The sequence below is a fragment of the Garra rufa genome, chromosome 17 (genome assembly GCF_049309525.1).
Source record: "Garra rufa chromosome 17, GarRuf1.0, whole genome shotgun sequence".
NCBI lineage: Eukaryota > Metazoa > Chordata > Actinopteri > Cypriniformes > Cyprinidae > Garra > Garra rufa.
The window spans coordinates 1,765,680-1,789,236 of NC_133377.1; the positions used below are offsets into that span (position 1 = coordinate 1,765,680).

At 39.5% G+C, this 23,557-nt stretch overlaps 1 protein-coding gene across 1 annotated transcript in view; it reads left to right on the forward strand.

Moving 5' to 3' along the window:
• Window positions 1-23,557, forward strand: part of csmd2 (CUB and Sushi multiple domains 2) — a 425,673-nt gene that overhangs the window by 312,842 nt on the left and 89,274 nt on the right. The window contains exons 31-37 of the mRNA XM_073822409.1: window positions 1,512-1,650; window positions 2,275-2,462; window positions 11,871-12,065; window positions 12,385-12,501; window positions 14,948-15,061; window positions 21,167-21,262; window positions 22,848-23,051. Of these exons, the coding sequence (XP_073678510.1) occupies window positions 1,512-1,650; window positions 2,275-2,462; window positions 11,871-12,065; window positions 12,385-12,501; window positions 14,948-15,061; window positions 21,167-21,262; window positions 22,848-23,051 (1,053 nt within the window). The remainder of the gene's footprint in view (window positions 1-1,511; window positions 1,651-2,274; window positions 2,463-11,870; window positions 12,066-12,384; window positions 12,502-14,947; window positions 15,062-21,166; window positions 21,263-22,847; window positions 23,052-23,557) is intronic.

Sequence of the window (23,557 nt, forward strand, 5' to 3'; positions counted from 1 at the left end):
TTTTTATCTTAAATGTGCATCCGATGTCAGCCGCTTCCAATTATTTTAGCTGTACAAAAATAGCTTACTTCCTAAAAAAAAAAAGGAGGATACTCTTCCATTAGTTTCACATAAAGACAGACATAAGCAGTATCACACAAGCACAAGCAAGAGTGCAGTTGATACTTCGCAAACAGCTTGACTGACAGGTGATCTGACCAATTATAAAGCAGAATCCACCATTATGTCCGACAAACAGATCAGACGGGAGAGTAAATTAACTTAGGTGGACTTAAACTTGAAAAATTGTGTATTTACATCTTTTCACGTTTGAAATAAAATACAAGTACATGTAAACACACACGGTGATAGTATGAAAACAGTTATTCACTAGGAAAAGGTTTATGTAACTACGTTCAAATAGACTCAAGGTCGCAATTCAAGTCATGTTGAAATTATTTTCAGTTTCCTTTGCTCAAGGCCTTTTCAAGTCATGCACATTACAGGATTTTTCTCCATATAGTGAACTTCAATGGTGGTCAACGGGTTGAAGGTCCAAATTGCAGTTTCAATGTAGCTTTAAAGAGCTCTACACAATCCCAGTCCAGGAATAAGGGTCTTATCTAACAAAACAATCATTTTCTAGAGAGAAAAAAAAAAAAGATATGCTTTTTAACCACAAATGTTCACTTTGTACTAGCTCTGCTATGCGCATGCACATTTTCACACATTACGTTATAACATTGGACATTTCAAAATCGCATGCTAATGCATTTTATATAATGATACATGTTACTACATTCAGAAAGACTCAAGGTTGCAGTTCAAGTCATGTTGAAATTCTTTTCAGTTTCCTTTGCTCAAGGCCTTGTTCACTGATTTAGTTTGCGCCCAATTTAAATAAAACCCATACAAAATACATTTTAAAGTCATGCGCTAAAAGTATAAGAACATTCACCACATTATTGACCATATGAGGGGCATCATTTATTGCCTTGGCCAGCTGTACCATCTATTCTCCTGCAGCAGCTACATTTATAAAGATTTCATCATACTGCTTCTCAGTTAAGGATTTTGTGGACATTAGGGGCAGCAGTATTTGGTTTTCTTTTGTGAATTAAAGCCACTTAATGTTAATAGCCACACTAGCTATACTATAATTATGTTGCCTTGTTCAATTAAACTCAGTATGAGTTTGTGTTAGTGTTTACCTGAACCACAGGCAAAACCCTGGAGATGTTTGCCTGTTCCAGGTAAAAACCTACTACTGCTGAGTTGAGCACATGACTCCATTAACTTAATAATCTTTGGGACTAGATAATTACAGACTGTTCTGGATTAGCGATTCTCTCTTTTTTTGTTCAAGTGCTTGTTTTATCTAATTTTAAGTAATCTCAAAACTTTAATTGCCTCGTTCCCTGGTATGGTAGAGAACCACTGTTCTAGATAGTTTTAGCATTAAGGGCCTACATTTTGAGAGTGCAAGTAGTATGTTCAGTATTTGATTTTCTATTGTTTCTTTTGTATTGCAGCTCCATGTGGAGGGAATCTGACTGGTCCCAGTGGACTGATCCTGTCTCCTGAATACCCAGAGCCCTATCCTCATGGCAGAGAATGTGATTGGACAGTAATTGTAACGCAAGACCACATCATATCACTCACTTTCAATCAGTAAGATTGTTTTTCCCTCATTTCCCTCTATTATGTATCATTTCCGATTTATTTAAATTAACAAAAAAATATTTCTAATAGTTTTAGTTAAAGGGATAGTTCACCCCAAAATGGAAATTCTGTCATTAATTACTCGCCCTCATGTCGTTCCAAACCTGTAAGACCTTTGTTCATCTTCGGAAGACAATTAAGATATTTCTGGTGAGTTCCGATTGCTTTCTGACCCTCCATAGACAGCATGGTTCCTACCACATTCAAGGGCCAAAAAGGTACCTAGAACATCGACAGAATGGTCCATGTGACATCAGTGGTTCAACCAGAATTTTATGAATCTACAAGTATACTTTCTGTGACTTTATTCAACAATTCTACTCCCCCAAGTTATCATTTTCCTCTATTATCAAGAGTGCATTATCCGAGGGTCAGAAAGCTCTCAGATTTCATCAAAAATATCTAAATTGAAGGTCGTATGGGTTTGGAACAACATGAGGGTGAGTAATTAACAACACAATTTTCATTTTTGGGTGAACTATCCCTTTAATAACAACAACAACCACCCCAACCCTAGCAATGACAATACTGGTTGTTTATAGTCATATCATATGTGTTTCTTTCTCACACTAGCTTTAGTCTGGAGCCGAGCTACGACTTTCTGCATGTCTACGATGGGCCTGATTCTCTCAGCCCTCTGCTGGGCAGCTTTTATGGCACGGACGTCCCTGAGCGCATTGAGAGCAGCTCCAACACGCTCTTCCTTGCCTTTCGCAGTGACGCTTCTCTCAGCAGCAATGGATTTGTCCTGCAGTACACTGGTATGTCTGCCTGTATTGCATGAGAATTTGTTCAAATAGTAGTATCAGGATGGCCTTAATTTTCCTTTTGTCTTTGTTCTTTGCCTTTTGTTCTTTTGTTTCTGTAGTGTGCCTTACTGCAACAGCACTTTGACTGTTGCCTTGATCACCCCCTCCTGCTCGTACCGCTTTCGTGTAGCGTATAATTATCGACCCATGGCACTTCTCGCAGTCGTCTAGAGAAGAATTATGAAAATGAAAAGCCAGAATGCGCTCTCTAAAGCTGGCATTTGATCAATGTTTTGCTGTCACACTAAAGGCTCAGCACAAATGAGAACAAATGCGAGTTTGCTGTCTCCGTATGCGCCCTGCTGACCTCACTTTGTCTGATGACACTTTGGCTTATTTGTTTATTCATGAAATGACAGACTTGTCCGATCAGTTGCGCCAGAGTCCAAAATCAGTACTCGCCAAGATGTTAAAAATTGGCTTTGGCGAGCAAATAAAACAGAGATACTGAGAAAACTGTTACACTTCATCTAATGACTCTTGCCTCAGTGGACCATAGGAAATGTATTTTTCTTCATAGACATCCTTGTGTTGAAAATTATGTAGAATGTAAAGATATCTATGTGAAATGAATATATTAATGACAAAATCATGTTGTTGTTGTGACAGGTTCAGTTTTACTGAGGCACTGATACAGTTTCAGATTATAATTCATATGACACATTTGCCTATTTTTGTAACTAATGTGCAAGGGAAAAGTAGCATGCTGTTCAAAAGTTTTCTGTCTTTTTAATAGGTATTCATACTAGGGCTGTGCGATTAATTGAAATCGTATCAAAATCGCGATGTGAACATGCACGATTTCTAAATCGCCTTACAGCACGATTTTTTGCACGCACTCGACTGATACTTTTCCTGCAGCATGCTATTTGAACCGATCACAACACAGCGCGCCTAAACAGAGAGCAAGAAAATGCCAACGTTCATGCTTGAAACCAGAAATGGTCATGCTGGTTTTCTTAGCAGAAAGCAGCTAGACTGCCAGTGTTCTAATTGTTTTTATGTGGGACGCTGTGGTCTGGGTTGTTGTTTTTTCAAACACACGCACGCATATACGCACACACATACTTACTTTTTGCCATAGGTCTGTTCTAAAGACATTTTGTTCTACCTTTACTAGGCAGGGCTCGAAATTGTGAACGCTTTGGTCGCATATGCTCCCAAAATTTAATCTGCGTGACCTGAAATTATATTTGGGACCATTCGAGTGCGAGAAACTGTTGTGGTCCGACTTGGTTTCATTTCTTTACAAAACTTTCGCTAGCCTAACTACTGCACAGACTGCTGTGAGCTGATACAGTGACAGGTTCGCCGTTCTCTCTTTCGATTGTGAAAAATAAAAGGTCTCAACAAACCGCATTTGAAGAAATATGATATATTTCGTGCTGTAGCGTACATTCTGTCAGATACAATTCTGGCGCCTCCGTGTCCATATACGTTACTGTACAATGCGGCATTCATCCACATCAGATGATAACTCAGCGCAGAGTTCCATTCACACAGGGGCGTAATTTTCACTGGGGACATGCTTTTCAAAATCCTGTTTGTGTCCTCTCATATTTCAAATGGTTTTGTTATAATAATCTCTTTTATTGTAGAATGCACGCTCAGCGCCTTTGAGAGTCTCGCAAGATCGTTAAAACGAAACCAAAAGTAAAACGCGGACGCGCATTCAAAAGCAATTTTAATATCCCGCGTTTAGAGAGCGACGACTCAATGCGCGCAAATTAGGCTACATAAAATATCTAGGCAGTTATTAGTATGTGGGCTATAAAAAATATATTGTGCAGTTGTCTATAGTTCTGTATCATGCTTGAAAAATTTGGTCTCTATTTGCACTTTGAATATTGAAAGAGTAGCCTACTTTGATCATGTGCTTGTAAAACATCTGCAGTCAGAATCAGCCATGAAGAATCAAGATCAGTGCATTACTAAAAAGAAATTGGGTGCGCCTACATTTTTTTTTTTTTTTTGGTGCTCCTAACTTTTTTTCACCTGCTAGGTGATTTTTTTTTTCCCGCCTTCTGTTTTAGAGACATGTTACAGGTCTTTGATAAAGATCTAATTGTTTTCCTTTAAAAAAATGTTTTAGATTCACACTGTAAAACATGTCTGTGTCAAAATCGTGATTAAAATCGAAATCGCAATACTGTTCAAGAAAATCGTGATAGGTTTCTTTTGTCCATATCGCACAGCCCTAATTCATACTCTTATTCAGCAAGGATGCATTAAATTGATTGAAAGTGTCGTTAAAGACATTTATAGTGTTACAAAAGATTTCCATTTAAAGTAAATGTTGTTTTAAACTTTGTTCTTCGAAGAATCCTGAAAAAAAAAAAATATATCAGTTTCCACAAGTTTTCACCCTCAAGCCATCCTAGGTGTATATGACTTTCTTCTTTTGAACGAATGCAATTGAAGTTGTATTAAAAATGTTCTGGCTCTTCCAGGCTTTATAATGGCAGTAAAGGGGTGTTGAGATTTTGAAGCCCAAAAAAGCACATCCATCCATCATAAAAAGTGATCCACACACCTCTCGGGGGTTAATAAAGGCCTTCTGAAGTGAAACGATTAATTTGTGCAAGAAAAAATATACATATTTAAACCTTTATAAACCATAATCTCTAACTTCTGCTCTAGCTTATGCTAACTGTCATACGTATTGCCACAAGAAAGTGGCGTTAAAGCAGATGATGTAGATGAACGCGGAAGTGCAGAGGAGAGAGCAAAACAAAACACCGGTCACAAATTAGAAGTACAAAATGAGGATTTGTAAAGAATTGGTGAATCATTTGTTTCAGATCAGGGCTTCAAATTGCATATCGCAAATCATTTGATTTAGATCAGAATGGGTTTGTGAATCATTTTGCAAATTGAATGATTCAAATCAAAGAGTTCACGATACGTGATTTGAAGTCCTGATGTAAATCAAATAATTCACGATATGCAAAGTTTCGATCTAAGTCAAATGAGTCGCGATCCACGCTTTGAGTCCTGATCTGAAATGATGGTTTGCATATCATTATTCAGATTAGGACTTCAGAGTATGGATCTCAGATCATTTGATTTAAATCGGGACTTTGGTGCGGGTTCACAAAGCATTTGTTTCATATCTGGGTTTCAGAGCGATTTCGCAAATCTTTTTTTTTAACAAAACAGAGAAAAAATAAATATAAAAGTGTAGTATACTTTGTAATAATTTAGTATTAAATGTGCTATATAAATAAACTTGCCTTGCCTAGTATACTTTGTAATAATTTAGTAGTAGTAGTTATACATTGCATGTGCTTCACATTTGCCATTTTTTATTAGTATACTTTTATGTATTTTATTTTTAGAATTTCAAAACTTGATTGAAGTCATTGAAAATCATAAAAGTAGTGTTTGAAAAGTCCTGGAATTTCATTTTCAGTATCTGAAAGGAGGAACTGTGTGGAGTACTTTTAATGATGGATGGATGGATTTTGTTGGACTTCAAATCTCAACAGCCATTCACTGCCATTATAAAGCTTGGAAGAGCCAGGACATTTTTTAATATAACTCAGATTGTATTCATATGTAAGAAGAAAGTCATATACACCTAGGATGGCTTGAGGGTGAGTAAATCATGGGGTAATTTTAACTTTTGGGTAACCGGTCCCTTTAATAAGCGTAAGAGACAAAGCAACACTAAACTTTTGAACAGTAAGAATATATGTAAGTTTATTTTTGTATTTCTTTTGTAAATATGGTAAAGTGAACACTGGTGTCCAGTAAGACAAGTGTTTCAGAACAACAACAACAGCAGCTACCATATATTTTTTTTTTATATGTGACCCTGGATCACAAAACCAGCCTTAAGTCGCTGGGGTATATTTGTAGCAATAGCCAAAAATACATTGTATGGGTCAAAATTATTGATTTTTCTTTTATGTCAAAAATCATGAGGAAATTAAGTAAAGATCATGTTCCATGAAGATTTTTTGTAAAATTCCTACTGTAAACCTATCCAAATGTAATTTTTGATTAGTAATATGCATTGTTAAGAACTTAATTTGGACAACTTTAAAGGTGATTTTCTCAGTATTTTGATTTTTTGCACCCTTAGATTCCAGATTTTCAAATAGATGTATCTCGGCCAAATATTGTCATATTCTAACAAACCATACATCAATAGAAAGCTTATTTATTGAGCTTTCATATGATGTATATATCTCAGTTTTTAAATTTTAAAATTTTAAAATTTAACCTTATGACTGGTTTTGTGGTCCAGGGTCACATATATACAATCTCTGTTAGTGAACTTAAAGTGAACCACTCAATAGAACTCTACCTATGATGGCTGTCGCTGGCATGCAGCGGTCAGAGAGAGAGTGAGAGAGGGAGACCATGCTCTTTAGATCACCCTCTGTTGGGCTTGGTGAATGAGGAACAGTATTCTCTCAATCTGGTGCAGCAGATGGACACAGTGTGTGGCACTTCAAAAGCTCCAGTTCCAGACCCCAGTCTCCTCACAATGAATTAGTATAAACTAATAATGTGGAAGCAAATCATAAATACACGAAAAGTGTGTTTGTTTCAACCTAACCCTGACAGAAGTGTGAGCTTAGCCGGTCTGGCACAGGGTCACGTTGGTTCATCTGCGCGTGCCACTGCTGTTGGAACGAGCTTCAGGTGCTGTCAACCTCTTTACAGACCAATCAGCTTCTCACAGACTCCCAACCGCGTCTGATTGGCCTCCGAGGTGCAATATGTGGGCCAAGGCTCTGCACGCTTGACCGGCAGTTAAATAAACACCACACACACATACACACTCCATTGCTCGTCCGAAGTGTTCCCTGCCAGCTAAAACATTTGTCATGTCCAAATGCACAAACACACACACTCACTCATACACAGCCTCATCAATGGACACCTGAGCTAGACCTTAAGGCTGGCTGTGGTCCACTCTTAATTACTGCCCGTCCCGCACTCGTCTTGTTAGAGCGGTGAGAAGCCAGGTGTAGGAAGATGAACTGAGTTATGGACCGTCTGGAGCGCCGGCCATGGCCAACAGATTGCCACCTGTTTTGACGTGCCATTGGGCCATGAAGGGCACGAACGTTGCAGTATAACTATGTTTGGAAGTAATATCTCAACGGGAACTGCATGCAACTCATTTTTTGCTGTGCGATGCAGATGTGTAGTAAGAATGATTGATTTCTAATTTTGGCCAAAGGATGCGCTATGCGCCGTACACACGTCCTGCTGGGTGACGGACTGTTTTGTGTAGTCAGCAGACCTGATCTAGCCCGGTGTCACTTTTAATATGTCCTGGGTTGGCCGTTCATGCTCCACGGGGCATGTAGGTTGCTGTAGCATATTTCTGGATTGTGAATTGGTGAAAGCATCTGCGTACGCTCATTTGAAGCGTCTTTGAAGTGCACTTATTCACACAAAGAGCCTCCTCTCTTTTCATTCTTCTATTTTTAGCTTATTGGAGTCTCTGTTGTGATTCTTTTGAGAAACATTTCAACTTATCCTCTTTAGTACAGGGTTCATAATTGTATTTTTTTTGCCTTTACATCTGGTAAACCATAAACCAGACCATAAAAACTTTTTTTTGCCAAGTAATAATTTATTCATTACTATGGTTCGAAAGTTTGAGGCCAGTAAGACTTTTTTGGAAGAAAAAAAAAGTACTTTCATTCAGAAAATACACATTAAATGTTAATGAACTCTATTCATCAAAGAATGTTTCACAAAGGTTCTATATATATATATATTTTATTTATATATATAATTTATTCAGTACTACTGTTTAAAAGTAAGATCTATCTATCATTTTTTTGGTAAATTGATTGTGAAAATATAGCTGTCACGGTGTAGTGCTGGTTGATGAGACGGGAGACGTAAATCCAATGATAAGTCACTTTAATAAAACACTTCCGGAAGGCAGGAGACATCCACACACAGGGATAATGTAAAACATGAAGTGAAATGACCGACAAAGGACTGAAAACAGAGACTGACTTATAAAACAAACTAATGATTACACACAGGTGAAAACGATAATGACTTAACAAGGACTGAACCAAATGATTACAAACGGACGGGGGAAGACAGAGGGAGAAACCAAATCACAACAGTGCAAAAAAAAGGCAAAAGACATGAAACATAAGGAGACGTGACATTATCTCCCGTGATGGAAACACCGGGGAGGGGGGGCGGGCGCCCTGGAGGCCGTTACGGGGCAGGACCTTGCTGGGTTGGGAAGGCCTCCAGGGCGGAACAGAAAGCCGTGGCGGGTCAGGCGGCCACGGCCGGACAGGCAGTTCGAGTGGCCATGGCGGGTCAGGCGGCCACGGCCGGACAGGCAGTTCGGGTGGCCATGGCTGGGCAGCCCCCGTGGCCTTGGCCTCAGTCCTCGGCCCGGCCACGTTGGCTAGGGGTATATAGCGCCCCCCCAAAATTTTCTTTGGGGAATTCAGGGGTTTGGAAGGACCGTTTGACAGAATGGGCTCTGTAAGGCTGGACAGGACCAGCGGGGGCTCTGGAAGGCTGGGCTGGGCCGGGCCAGCGGAGGCTCTGGAAGGCTGGGCTGGGCCAGCGAAGGCTCTGGAAGGCTGGGCTGGACCAGCTGAGACTCTGGACGGCACCAGCTGAGACTCTGGACGGCGCTCTTGAGGAGCGGGCTCTGGACGGCGCTCTTGAGGAGCGGGCTCTGGACGGCGCTCTTGAGGAGCGGGCTCTGGAGGACTGGATGACCCCAGCGGAGACTCTGGAGGGCTGGGCGTCTCCAGTGGAGACTCTGGAGGGCTGGGCGTCTCCAGTGGAGACTCTGGAGGGCTGGGCGTCTCCAGTGGAGACTCTGGAAGAGCAGGCTCTGGGCGAGCAGTCACTGGAGGGCGCTCTGGTGGCGCGGTCACTGAAGGGCTGGGCGGAACCAGCGAAGACTCTGGCTTGACGGTAGCCATCTTGGGTGCAGATTCAGGCTTGGCGGCCATCTTGGCCTGGGACTCAGGCTTGGCGGCCATCTTGGCCAGGGGTTCAGGCTTGGCGGCCATCTCGGCCAGGGACTCAGGAACAACGGCCATCTTGGCCAGGAAATTAGGAACAGGGGCCTTTTCGGTCAGGAACTCAGGAACTGTGGCCATCTTGACAGGAATATCAGGAACATCGGCCATCTTGGCCGGGGAATCAGGAACTGTGGCCATCTTGACAGGAATATCAGGAACATCGGCCATCCTGGCCGGGAAATCAGGAACTGCGGCCATCTTGGCCGGGAAATCAGGAGCTGTGGCCATATTGACCGGGAAATCAGGAACTTCGGCCATCTCGGCCGGGAAATCAGGAAATGTGGCCATCTCGGCCAGGAAATCAGGAACTGTGGCCATCTCGGCCGGGGAATCAGGAACTGTGGCCATCTTGACAGGAATATCAGGAACATCGGCCATCCTGGCCGGGAAATCAGGAACTGCGGCCATCTTGGCCGGGAAATCAGGAGCTGTGGCCATATTGACCGGGAAATCAGGAACTTCGGCCATCTCGGCCGGGAAATCAGGAAATGTGGCCATCTCGGCCAGGAAATCAGGAACTGTGGCCATCTCGGCCGGGAAATCAGGGACTGCGGTCATCTCGACCGGGAGATCAGGAACGGTGGCCAGCGGTATAGTGCTGAGGAAGGCCACGGAGCTTTGGATAGTGACAGGGCGCTCGGGGCGTGGCAGGTGGTCTGAGCCGTTGATGAGGCATGTGGTGAGCACCGGCTTTAGATGAGCTGGCGCGACGCGACGTGCATCTGAGGGGACTGGACAAGGACCCACTTCCGAAAGCTCAAAGTTAGAGCCATTCAAATAAAGAATGACGTTGACAAAATCTACAAACAAAAGATCGTGAACGGACAGATCGCTACGAATAATGTCCTTGTCCAGCCCCAACAGAAATACAACGCTGATTGACGCGTCGGGCCAGCTCAATAGATGGTACAGCTCAGTAAATTCAAGCACATACCTCACCAACTCCCGACCACCCTGCCGCAAACCCCACAGCCGTTCCTCAGCACTTACTTTGTGGTTCGGTCATTCTGTCACGGTGTAGTGCTGGTTGATGAGACGGGAGACGTAAATCCAATGATAAGTCACTTTAATAAAACACTTCCGGAAGGCAGGAGACATCCACACACAGGGATAACGTAAAACATGAAGTGAAATGACCGACAAAGGACTGAAAACAGAGACTGACTTATAAAACAAACTAATAATTACACACAGGTGAAAACGATAATGACTTAACAAGGACTGAACCAAATGATTACAAACGGACGGGGGAAGACAGAGGGAGAAACCAAATCACAACAGTGCAAAACAAAGGCAAAAGACATGAAACATAAGGAGACATGTGACAATAGCAGACTAGGAAACTGTATTGTACAAGTTTTTTTTTTTTTTTTTTTGTTTAAGTGAGAATTTATTTATTACTGCCAGTAATAATTATGTATTTATTTTGAAATATTTATTTATTTATTTATATATTTTGCCACATCTATTAAATTAATTGTGCAAATATAGCAGACCATGAAACTGTATTGGAAAGGATTTTTTGTAAATTTTATTTTATTATATTTTTCTAAGTAATAATTTATTCATTACTACTGGTTGAAAATTTGAGACCAGAATTGTATTTATTTTTTTACTAATTAATACTTTCATTTAGCAAGGGCTAATTAAATGTTTAATGTTGCATGTTAATAAACTTTATTTATCAAAGAATCCTGAAAAAAAAAAAAAAAAATTTTTTTTGACAATAACAATGACAAGAAATGTGTAGTAAATCAGCATTTATAATAATTTCTGAAGGATCATGTGACACTATAGACTGAAGTAATGGATATTGAAAATGCAGCTTTGGTATCACAGGAATAAATTACATAAAAGTAACAATACTGTAAAATTTCATAATTATTTTTACTATATTTTTGTTCAGGTTAATTACTTCACAACCTCTTCCTTATCCTTTCTTCGTCGTCTTCTTCTACTGTGAGAACTTCATGTGACTTTTTTTGATACATACATAAAAAAAACAAATATCATTAAAAGGTTTTACAGATGTTTTACTGAATATATGATTTGCATGTTTTAGATATGAATTGTGTTGCACTGTAGTCTCTAATAAAAACAGAGACCACTTGGCGAGTAACATTATTACTCTACATGATTTACAAAGCCAATTTTTTCCTCACATTAGGTGCTTGGCGAGTATGTGTGTGTGTGTATATATATATATATAAAGGTTCTAGTGTGCACTGGATTACCAGTCTTATACGAATACCCATAAATCATTAGATATTGCTCCCTTTCCTTTATCCCTCTAACCACACTTTGTGTTGCTTTTCCTCAACAGAAAATCCCAGAGAGTCGTGCTTTGAGCCAGGCCTTGTGCGTAATGGTACTCGTGTTGGTACGGAGCTGAAGCTGGGGGCAACTGTCACCTATTACTGTGACAACGGCTATACGCTGGAGGGAGACGCCACTCTCACTTGCATCATGGGGGGAGATGGCAAACCCGGCTGGAACAAACCAAAACCTGTTTGCATAGGTAAAACGTAACAGAAGTTCAGCAAATACTTTCGTTCTGTAACCATTTGTGTTCTTCAAAGACCTGGTGTTTGTCACATCTGCTGCCGTTCCCTTGGAAATAAGCAAAGGCTCATCTTAGCAATGTAACCTTGAGGAATACTTTGAACACACTGCAATTTCACTTCGGCAAACACTGGGGACATCTAGCAGGGCAGTTCAGGAATCAGACAAGAAAAGTAATTTAAGATCAGCAGAATGAGGGAACGGCAGAGAGGAGATGGGGAGGACAGAAAATTAGTCTCTAATGCCTTCTTTCTGTGGCTGTCTCTCTTGCTCAGCTCTGTGCGGCGGTCAGTATTCGGGGTTGGAGGGGGTGGTGCTCTCCCCTGGTTATCCTGGAAACTACAGCAGCGGGAGGACTTGCCTTTACTCTGTAATAGTGCCGAAAGACTATGGTAAGTAAACATTGCATTGCGCACACACTTCCAAAGTCGCCCTGTTAAAAAAACAGCATATGCTGGTTTGAGCTGGTCCTTAGCTGGTCATGAGCAGGAGCTAGTTGCATCGTCCTACATCCCTGCAGAAGGTACCGGTCCAGTGTTTACAAAGTAAACATGCAAAGAAGATCAAACGCCCTTTACAAAAAAAAAGGTAAAACAGCAATGAAGGATGATTTTAAAGTTGAAAAAAAAAAGAGATGGGAGTTTTTCAACATACCCTAACTGTAGAGATAAAACAAGATGAGCATTTGAGGTTAAAAGTATATGAATTTGTCAGTTTTTTAAATGACCAATCGTTTCGCTAGATAAGACCCTTCTTCCTTGGCTGGGATCGTTTAGAGCCATTTAAACTGCATTTTGGAAGTTCAAACTCGGGGGCACCATTGAAGTCCACTATATGGAGATAATTCCTAAAAATGTTTTCCTCAAGAAACATAATTTCTTTATGACTGAAGAAAGAAAGACATGAACATCTTTGATAACAAAGGGGTGAGCAAATTATCTACATTTTTGTTCTGGAAGTGAACTAATCCTTTAAACCAGCTCAAACCACCAGCCATGCAAACATTTATAACCAGCGTATGCAGGTTGTGTTTTTTTTTTGTTTTTGTTTTTTAACAGGGTCTAAAGTGTAATATGAAAGCTAATTGTTAGAATTCCCATTCGTTTCATTGATTTTTGCTGAAAAATGACAACACTGTTTGGCAAGTTAATGTGTTTAGAGGCCTTCAAACACATCAGACACTGGTAAAATGATCTAATGTAATTTTAAAAATGCAATATTTGCTTTGCTTCCAAAATTATAAGAATGCACAGCTACATTTAAATGGTTGTCAATGAAGAAAAGATGCTTTCTGAAACCCGATGTTGTATTTACAGAATTTACAAGGGCTAATGAGATAATGCTAACTTTTCGTCAATATTTAGTCTGTTTCTTGGTTTCATTGCATCATGTTAGATAGCCCCAACAGACCCAGAGCAATCTCATTGGTCCAAATTCTAAACGTGTTCCGGTTGGCTTTAATTTGTTACTCAGAACTTGTGTCAAGACTAGTTAAAAAGTTAATTAAAATTACCCCATGATTAATTGACCCTCAAGCCATCCTAGGTGTATATAACTTTCTTCTTTCAAATAAATATAAATAGAGTTATATTAAAAAAAAATTCCTGGCTCTTCCAAGCTTTGTAATGGCAGGGAATGGGTGTTGAGATTTTGAAGTCCAATAAAGTGCATTTGTACATCATATAAAGTACTCCACATGTTTTCGAGGGATTAATAAAGGCCTTCTGGGTATGGGTATTTTTCTTACGCAAATGCATCAATTCACTTTAGAAGGCCTTTATTAACCTCTTTATTAAGCCGTGTGGAGTACTTTTTATGATGTATGGATGCACTTTATTGGACTTTAAAATCTCAGCACCCATTCACTTCTATTATTGCACTTGGAAGAAACAGGATAATTAATAATACTACTCTGATTGTATTCATCTGAAAGAAGAATGTCATATACACCTAGGATGGCTTGAGGGTGAGTTAACCATTGGGTAGTTTTCATTTTGGGGTGAACTATCCCTTTAAATAAACAAAATAAAAAAATAATAAAACACACATAGTATACTGTATGTATCACTCATGTTTTGCACAATATAGATGAATAATCTACATCACTGCAGATGCACTGTACATGCACTGTATATGCATGCTGTCTTGACCAACCTGAAATGTTTACTATTTTAATGCTGTTTAAGCCTAATGAACAAAATTTGTCTTATTTTATTGCTGATTTAAATGTGAGGTTGTTGTTTTTTTTTGCCCATTTGAGTAGCTAGGAGTTGGACTTGCATGCCCAAAATAGCTGCCCGGAGGCACTGCAAATTGGCCGCTGAGTGAACTGACTATCCTTGAAAAGGACTTTGACCCGTATTGCCCTCCTTTCAGGGGTATAGAGCCTCTAGCTACTGACAACTTCTGGATATCCGCTCATATAACCCGGCAGCTTCCACTTGACCCTTTTATTTGATCCATAAAACATGGAGGTCATTTGGCCAATTTGGGGTTCCTACAAACTGTGAATTAGCAGATGCGAGCCTGTCTGTATTTCTCCGGGTCAAGCCAAACGTAGTGGAAGCTGAGCTAATTAAGGCACACATTTCCGTAGGCATGGCATAATGGCTGCGAACAGCTGCGGGATAGGCAGCGTCTCAAACCAGGGTTTCTTTTTTATGCCACTCATTTGGAAATTTACTAAGCACCAGGTGCGTTCACAGGTGGTTCACAGGTGTGATTAGGTATCTGTCTTTTGCTATTGAATTAACATTTGCACAGTCATGGTTTCAGTTGCATATTTCATAAGGTTTATGTAATTATGTCTCTTCACTTTTTCTCTGTATCTCTCTGCAGTGGTGTTCAGCCAGTTTGCATTCTTCCAGACTGCACTAAATGATGTTGTGGAGGTGTATGATGGGCCTACCCAGCATGCCCGTGTCCTGAGTTCTCTCTCTGGAGCCCACACAGGTCAGTAAACCTTTCTCGAACAGTATTAACTTGACTCTCTTGGTCTATACTGGCTTTAGGAGGTGAATGCTAAAGAGTCTGATTCAGACTCAAAGATAAAAATAAGTCAATTAAGCAACTCAATTAGCAAGATGGGTTGCATTGCAAAGTAAAAGAGACACAAGCCTGTGCAGCGTGCAAATACTCAAATTTAAAGCTGAAGTGGGGTATTTTTGCTTCACTAAATGCAACTGTAAGAATAATAAAAAGTAGTACCACTTTTGTCTGAGCCACTGTTGCTGTGTCCGCCTGGTTGAGGTAGTCAAACAAACTGAGCAGTCAATATTCCATTTGGATTTCCATTGTGTTTCCTTACCATAAAATGTGTTCTGTGTGAAAGGCCCCTTACAGTGTTCTCTGCCAGCAATGGACTAGTTGATTAGTGAGGCTGATTATCTTACTCTTCTTTTATATGTGACCCTGGACCACAAAACCTGTCTTAAGTAGCATGGGTTTATTTTTAGCAATAGCCAAAAACAAATTGTATAGGTCAAAATTATACATTTTTCTTTTATGCCAAGTAAAGATTATGTTCTATAAAGATATTTTGTACATATCTTACATTAAATATATCAAAAGTAATATGCATTGCTATTTGGACAACTTTAAAGGCCATTTTCTCAGTATTTTGATTTTTTGCACCCTTAGTTTCCAGATGTTTAAATAGTTGTATCTCGACCAAATATGGTCATATCCCAACAAACCATACATCAATGAAAGCTTATTTATCCAGCTTTCAGGTTATGAATAAATCGACCGTTATGACTGGTTTTGTGGTCCATTGTCACATAGTGTCTTTGACTGCTTTGTAGTGCAGTTTTTGGGAGAGTCCCACCACAAGCTTTGCTTATTCAAAAACTGTGTGAAGTTCAAAATAGTCCAACCTTGAAAAGTTGTTTTTCTTGTTTTTTGAGACCCCTGCATTTTATTCCATTGTGTTCTGTATAGCTATTTTTAAATGCAAGAACATGTGTTGCAGTATGTACTGTGTATGTCCCAGAAAAAAACAAATCTGAATAGGCTTAGTCAAAGACTTAAAGGGATAATACAACAAAAAAATGTAAATTCTGCCATCATTTTTATCGACCTCGTGTTGTTCCAAACCAGCATGACTTTTCTGTGAAACATAAATATTCTCTCTATGCATTGAAAGTCAGTGGGATTTAAACCATCATTCGACCATACTGACTTACATTTTATGGACCAAAAAATATGGAGACATTTTTCAGAATATCTTTTTTGTATTTCACAGAAGAAAGAAAGTAATACAGGTTCAGAGCAACATGAGGGGTTTACAAATGAGGACAGAATACATTTTTTTTAGATAAATTATCCTATTAAGGTAGTAGACTAAATCAGACAGCCCAGCTTTTTTTTATTAAGATATGTTAAGTTAAATTGTGTAGTTTGGTACATACTTAATCTCTGAATATTAAACTCTGAATGTAAAAATGACAAATTTTAACTTCAAATTGTTAATGGGGACATCGGATGGCCATTTTCCAACTGCATCCTGAGTTGCCACAGACAGTCTTTAACCTTACATTAATGTTGATAACTGAATGTGCAAATCAAACTGTTAGCTAAAATATCCACAAAATAAAAAACGGCACTGAAATAAGAGCATGTGGTTTATCTGTCAATCAAATGCTCATGAAACTTGTTCGTTCCTACAGCAACAGCAGAGTCTTTCAGAATCATCCTGGGTCCAATTCGATTAATATTTTTTTTAAAAAGTTATGCGTGATTAAGACACCCAGCGCTCTGATGCTGATGTTGTTGGTTCACAAAATCAAAATTGTGTAGTTATTGTCAATTAAACAAGCTAAATACTACCATAAGCTATAAATAAAGACTTAATATGACATGAAACTGGTCAAAGGTCCATCATAAATGCAAAAATGATTGGGTGGTTGGGTGGGCACGCAGGGGTGACGGGGTACTTGGGTTTATGTCCCCACCAATGTCAAAAGCAAACCTACGTCCTTGCGCCTTTCCATCAAAAACAAAACAAATCCACTGCGTCCTCTGTGGCTCTAATGTTGGGAGAAAATAAAGACTCTTATGTTCATTTTTACATCCGACTACAAAACACCTGCATTGCTTACGAGACATGGAGAAAATGGCAGACAGCGTACACCTGGCTGAGGGTGGAAATATGCTAATATGGGACAGTCCATCAACGGTTGTGGGCGGGGCCTGAGCAGGTTTTGTGGGGATTAAAAAAAAAAAAGAGTGAATGGATTTTTATCATTGTAGGGTGGTTGTGTCCACACACTGCCAAGACACATTTATATGCAAACACCATATGAAAGTGAATTTTGCATCTAATGTCTCCTTTAAAGTTGTCTTAGTACTTGTGTACAGTCTCTAGAGTTCTTAATTATCAGAATATACAATGACGTACGTGAGAGATAATGATGTACTCAAGAGAATAAGACACAGAGTTTCATATAACAAGCTTGATGACTCATACGGTCTAACAAACAGATTTCAATAGGATCCAGTAAATAGGCCTCTCTTCCTTAAAACAGAAAAGAAAACAATCAAATAAGCAAAAACAGACTAGCTAAATAGATCTCCAGTGAGACGGCGAGTTTGAAAGCTTTTATTCAGCCATAATGGAGTTCCGTTTAATGCGGTCAGTTGAGGAGATTTCGGCTCGAAGATTAACAGGGTTTTCTCGCTCGCTCTCCGCTTCTGACATTCCCATGACAACACAGATGAGCTGTGTACATTTCTATTTTTTCTTCACCCTTCACACCAGTCAAACACACGTGATTAGCATACGGCGTGAAACCCCGCGCTCAAGGAAGGTGAACCGCTCAGAGCATATATAGTATCTAAGATGCGCTTTTTAACTTCAGATGCCGGTGTGAAATCAGTGAAGTGTGCTGGGGGCTTCTGGAAATAATGCACACTTTGGAGCATGAATAGAGAGCAGGGAATAGTCAAGATTGATACTGGGCCACATAAAACTGCAGATTTTCTATTATCTTTTTGTGCTGTGGAGAGAAGGGAAACAAGTGTTGCTGTATGTCACAACTGTTATAAGCACAGTTGTCAGTTTTGATGGATGTTTCTCAACTTTCTCAGAAAATCATGCATAGGGAATGAATAATATGAACAAGCGAACAGCAAGTTTTCAAGTGAAGCCGTCCTCAGTGAATTAACTGCTGGAAACTTATTTTAAACAACAGACAGGATTTTGATCTCTTATAAACAGAAAAAAGGCCTGACATGAAAGCAGTGTTTTTATTTTTATGCCCGTTTAAACCATGGAAGTCTATTTTATCTCATAGTTACCTTTTTATTATTTTTATTATTGAGGTGGAAACTGTGATTTAAGCAGTTTATAGCAACACTTTGGAGTTTGAGTTTCATTACGTGTAGATTCAATAACTTTCCATTGATGTATGGTTTGTTAGGATAGGCCAATATTTGGAGGAGATACAACTATTTGAAAATCTGGAATCCGAGGTTGCAAAAAAATCTTACCTTTAAAGTTGTCCAAATGAAGTTCTTAGCAATGCATATTACTATTTAAGTCTTTACTAAATTATATGACTGGTTTTGTGGTCCAGGGTCACATTTTATCATTTATGGCTAGAGTATAATTAAAATAAGTCCTAAATATCTCACTACCATATCCTACCGATCCAAAGTTTGTGGTCAGTAACATTGATGCTTATGATCAAATAGTCAAATAGTATTTGATTTGATCATCTTTCTTTCTTTCTTGCTTAATATTTTGTTGAAGAACATACTTTTTTATAATAAAAAGTTCAAAACATCAGCATTTATTTGAAATAGAAATGTTTTGTAACATCAGTAATGTTTTTACTCTTACCTTTTATAAATTTAATGTATTCTTGCTGTATACAAATATTATTATTGTCAAAAAAAAAAAATCTTACTGACCCCAAACTTTTAAACGATAATGTAGGTTGCATTTAACTTTAACACTGAATGAGAAACAAAACAGAACATTATAAACACTTAGAATCTTCTGCAAACATAGGGCTTAAGCTTAACTAAATTTATGAATGCATTTTTGGTTCCCATCACTCCACAGCTAATCCTTCGGTTTCTTTGGGGACTCAGAACTAAACCAGAAAAATGGTAGACCTAAATCAAAAATAAAACACAAATTATAGGCTACAGGTATTAATTATAAGCACTGTAAGCATTTGGGGCCTAACTGCATTTGTAAGAGATTATTCATTCCTCAGCAAATCCCTCAAAGTCTTCCTCCTCCATATCGCTGGTAAACTCAGCCAACTCCGAAACTGCCATGTTCACCTCTGTCGAGTCATCAGATTTGACACTGTGATTCTCAATGACACCAGTCTTCTGGAATCCTGACAGGAAGGTGTCAAGCCACGTCAATCCAGTCCACAACATCCTTGAATGTTGCATGACGCATCCTCCCAGAGGTGAAGCTGTGGTCACCATCCATGTTTCCCACAACTGACATTGCGGTGTGGTGCGACACAGGCCTAACAGTTTACGAGCAGCTCTGCAGAATAATGTGGCCATTGGAACAAACAGCAGGTGTGAATAAATCAGCGGTCAGGGTTTCCCTACACCTCTGCCTCGACCGGATTATTACTGTAGCTGTCACTGTGTCGGCCGCCCACGGAGGCTTGTTCTAATAACATCCCAGCATGCCAAAGGCATGAGCAGGAGCGTCGGTCGATCCCAACATGAGCGAGAGTGTTGTGCGGTTTCATCTTCTCTGGCCACTGTGCGAATTTGTCAACACCGTACCTGCTCTCTGCAAACCCCTGTGGAGCTCGACTGCGCCCCAGGGAACTGTGGGTAGATTCAAAGCCTCAGCCCCCACATGGCGGCACAAAAAGCACATTCGCTAATAATGAGGGATGCATTTCGAGATTATTAATAGACCTGGGCTTGGGAGAACATTCAAAATGTGAATGTAAAATTATTTAATACTTGCATTTTCTTAATGGTATAGTTTACTACAAATGAAAATTATGTCATTGTTTGCTTACTCTCATGTATTTCCATACCAGAATGCTGTAACTTATTCAACCTGGTCTCATGGCAAAAACGTACCTGGGGGAACTACGTAATGCGTACCAATAAGTACATACCACTGCAGTTTCCAACAGAAATGAACACTAGAGGCGGTAAAACGTTTTCATACACAGTTATGATTACAGCTCCATGTGTCACGCTTTCCGGTGTTCTAACAAATAATGCTGCTTATCAGATTATGTTAGCAACGCTATATTTTTAATACTATAAAAGTAGGTTTAGGGTTGGGGTAGGTGTACATGACATGGGAGCACAAATGGACACAACGCCGGACGGGACAAGCTTGCTCGGTAGCTCAGCCAGCACGGAATTTGACTTGGGATGCGGAATTCTTAGGTACGAATTCCGTGAAAAACACTCATGATGAAAGAGCTTAAGATGAGATATCGAAAAACAAGCTGAAAAGGCATGCTTGAAATTGCATTATTACATTACATTCACTTTTGTTCATATACTCATCAGCATCAGGTAGGTTTAGGTATAGTGCAGATGGTGCATTATTTTTTAAAACGTTAAATAAGTAAAATTTTCTACCTATTATACCCCAACCATAAGTCTACCCTTTACAATAATGCAAAAGCATTAATTATTGTACATCTGTATACCAATTAGCCTGTACGTTCATCTGTTCACTAACACTCTTTCAGCACCACTCAGTGGACATATCTGTTGAAAACTGCAGTGATATGTACTTATTGATACGTATTTCGCGTCTCGCGAAAAAGTTCCCCCAGCTACGTTTTTGTCATGAGACCAGGTTGAACTTATTAGAGACTTCTGGAAAGATATTATCTAAGCAGCAACAGTTTAGAAGTGACCACATTATTCTGTCACATCTACTCAGTGTATTCCAGGTCATATAAAGTCATTCAACATGTTCATTGATAATCTTCACCTCCGCTGCTGCTCTCAAACAAATATGGCATCTGTGAGAGGTCAATAACATCAAATGTCATTGGTTTTAGAATGTCACCAAATGTCATGACGCCTTGTTTGTGTTTGCAGGTGAATCTTTGCCACTAGCCACCTCCAACCAGATCCTGATCCGCTTCTCTTCCAAGGGCCAGTCCAGCTCAAGAGGTTTCCACCTGGTCTACCAAGGTAAGTTGGGAGTTTAGTGTTCTCTTTCTGTACAACAAGACTTGTATGGCTTAATATACTATAAATTATGTCTCTTACGTTATTAAAAAAAATCACATAATTTTATACATATACATGTGGAGGCAGCTATTATTCAGATGATGTAAAATGGTTGCACTTGGTGAGCTACTGGCCCTACCTGTTGCTATTTTTACCACAACACAACTTGAAATAAGCAACTCAGAAAATAAAATACTGATGCGATGCCACATTGTGCGGTTTTTGGTTGTAAATTTCAGTCAAAGGGCAACAAGACAAGCATTTAAGTTGCTTTTCCTAGCAATGAGAAGAGGAGTAAAGAATAGGAAAGATGCCTGTGGATGAATAAAACTTCTTAAAGACCTGCGTCTTTGTTCTCTCCACTTTAGCCATAATGCCTTTGAGGCTTTTAGTAGACCACAGAGCAACAGCAGAGACAAGAAACGCTAGATACCATCTTGACAGGATGTGAATATGCGTGAATATGTGAATATTCAGCCAATAAGCATAGGTTTTGGTCTTTTTAACCACCAATTAGCATGTTTCTTTGGAAATTTTAACAAATGTAGTAAAGTAGCAAAGTGAAAGTAAAGTGCATCGTGCGTGCAAGAAAACAAACAAAAAATAATTTGCATGACAGCACTATTTGAAAAAGCACAGAAATACACACAACAGAGCCCTTTGATATAACACAAACCAAAAACAAGAATGAAACAGTGGTGCATATCAGATAAAGCACTGGAATTTAGGTTTTCACGACGCTAGACGATGTCCCAGTAAAATGGATTCTGACGCAGACTACAGCCAGCGGATCGATCCATTTGGTTGTTATATTATATAATTATTATTTAACCCAAAGTCTCCAAATTGAGCCAAACAGCATAAATGTATAAAATATTCTGATCAACAATTCGAATGTCTTATTTCATTTCATTAGATTCAGCATCAAAATTTCTCAATCATGAACTGAACTGAAAGGAAACCAATTGTTACTTTCTGAATTGTGCCCAAGCCTGCTATTAAATGCACAAATGTTATGTGTGGGATGTTTCTATCATAATTTGTGGTCATGTGAATGTGGTCAGTTTTGGGGGAGGCAAAGTCATCTGAATTAGGAACTGAATTATTCACACAATATGCCTATGGTCCATTTCTTTCTCTCTCAGACATACTCACACACTGTTAAAATGTGCTTTAACAGCCCACATCTTTCTCTATAATAGATAGCATGGTTTTTAGGAGCTAAAGCGGCATTATTGTATTATCTCGCCTCCCTGTGGTCTACAGTCGTACGCTTGTTCACTTCCTGCCGTGTTCTTAATGGAAAAGTACAGTATCTTATAGAAGTATTAAAAGTAGTGGGGTTGTGGGGCATCCCAAACAGCTGTAAGCACTGTACCTACTGTGTGGTTCAAACTTAAAATGCCAGTTTCACTAACAATCTGGTGCATGACTGCATATATATATAATCCATTGCGAAGAATTTCTCACTTGGCAGGTGTTGTAAGGTCCTCAGGGTCCTTCTTTTGTACAAAATCATCTAACAGTGGTGGTTTATTTGCTTTAGCTGTCCCGAGGACCAGTGCGACACAGTGCAGCTCGGTCCCAGAGCCCAGACATGGCAGGCGCACAGGGAACAACTTTGCTGTGGGAGCCGTTGTGAGTTTTGAATGCAATGCGGGATATGTCCTGGAGGGGCCCAGTGCCATCGAGTGCCTGACTGTGCCCAACGCTCTGGCCCAGTGGAACGGCAGTATGCCCAGCTGCATCGGTAAGAGCGCTAGCATCTCACACTTCTCTCATCTTTCATGATCATCATTTCAACAAGAGCCAGATGCTGAGTGAGCTCACCCATCTAGTATGTTTAGAATCCAGGGTCTCGAAATTCAAATTAGTTGGGGACCAGTAGCCAGGTGTCCTTTGTTTGGTGCAAATTCATATGCAAGTGCTTTTAGAAACATGAATTATGAAAAATGAATTATGTATTAATAAATTTGTAATTATTACATAATTAAAAAAAAGAAATATGATCTACTGAAACCACGGCTCCTCGATGGGTGCTTCTAGACTAAATATCGACATTGAATATAAAGGGAGTGATATAGTTTTGTCAGTATTCCTTGGAAAGTTGATGAAAAAGTTAGTAGATCTTACTGCACTTGCTTAAGTGTTGAATGTTTACTTGCGTCCCCAACCTCAGTGCATTTGCTTGGATGAGCTCTGTGTTAGATTCACATCACAGCTCTGGTGGTTTTCCTGTGGGGACACAGAGCAAAC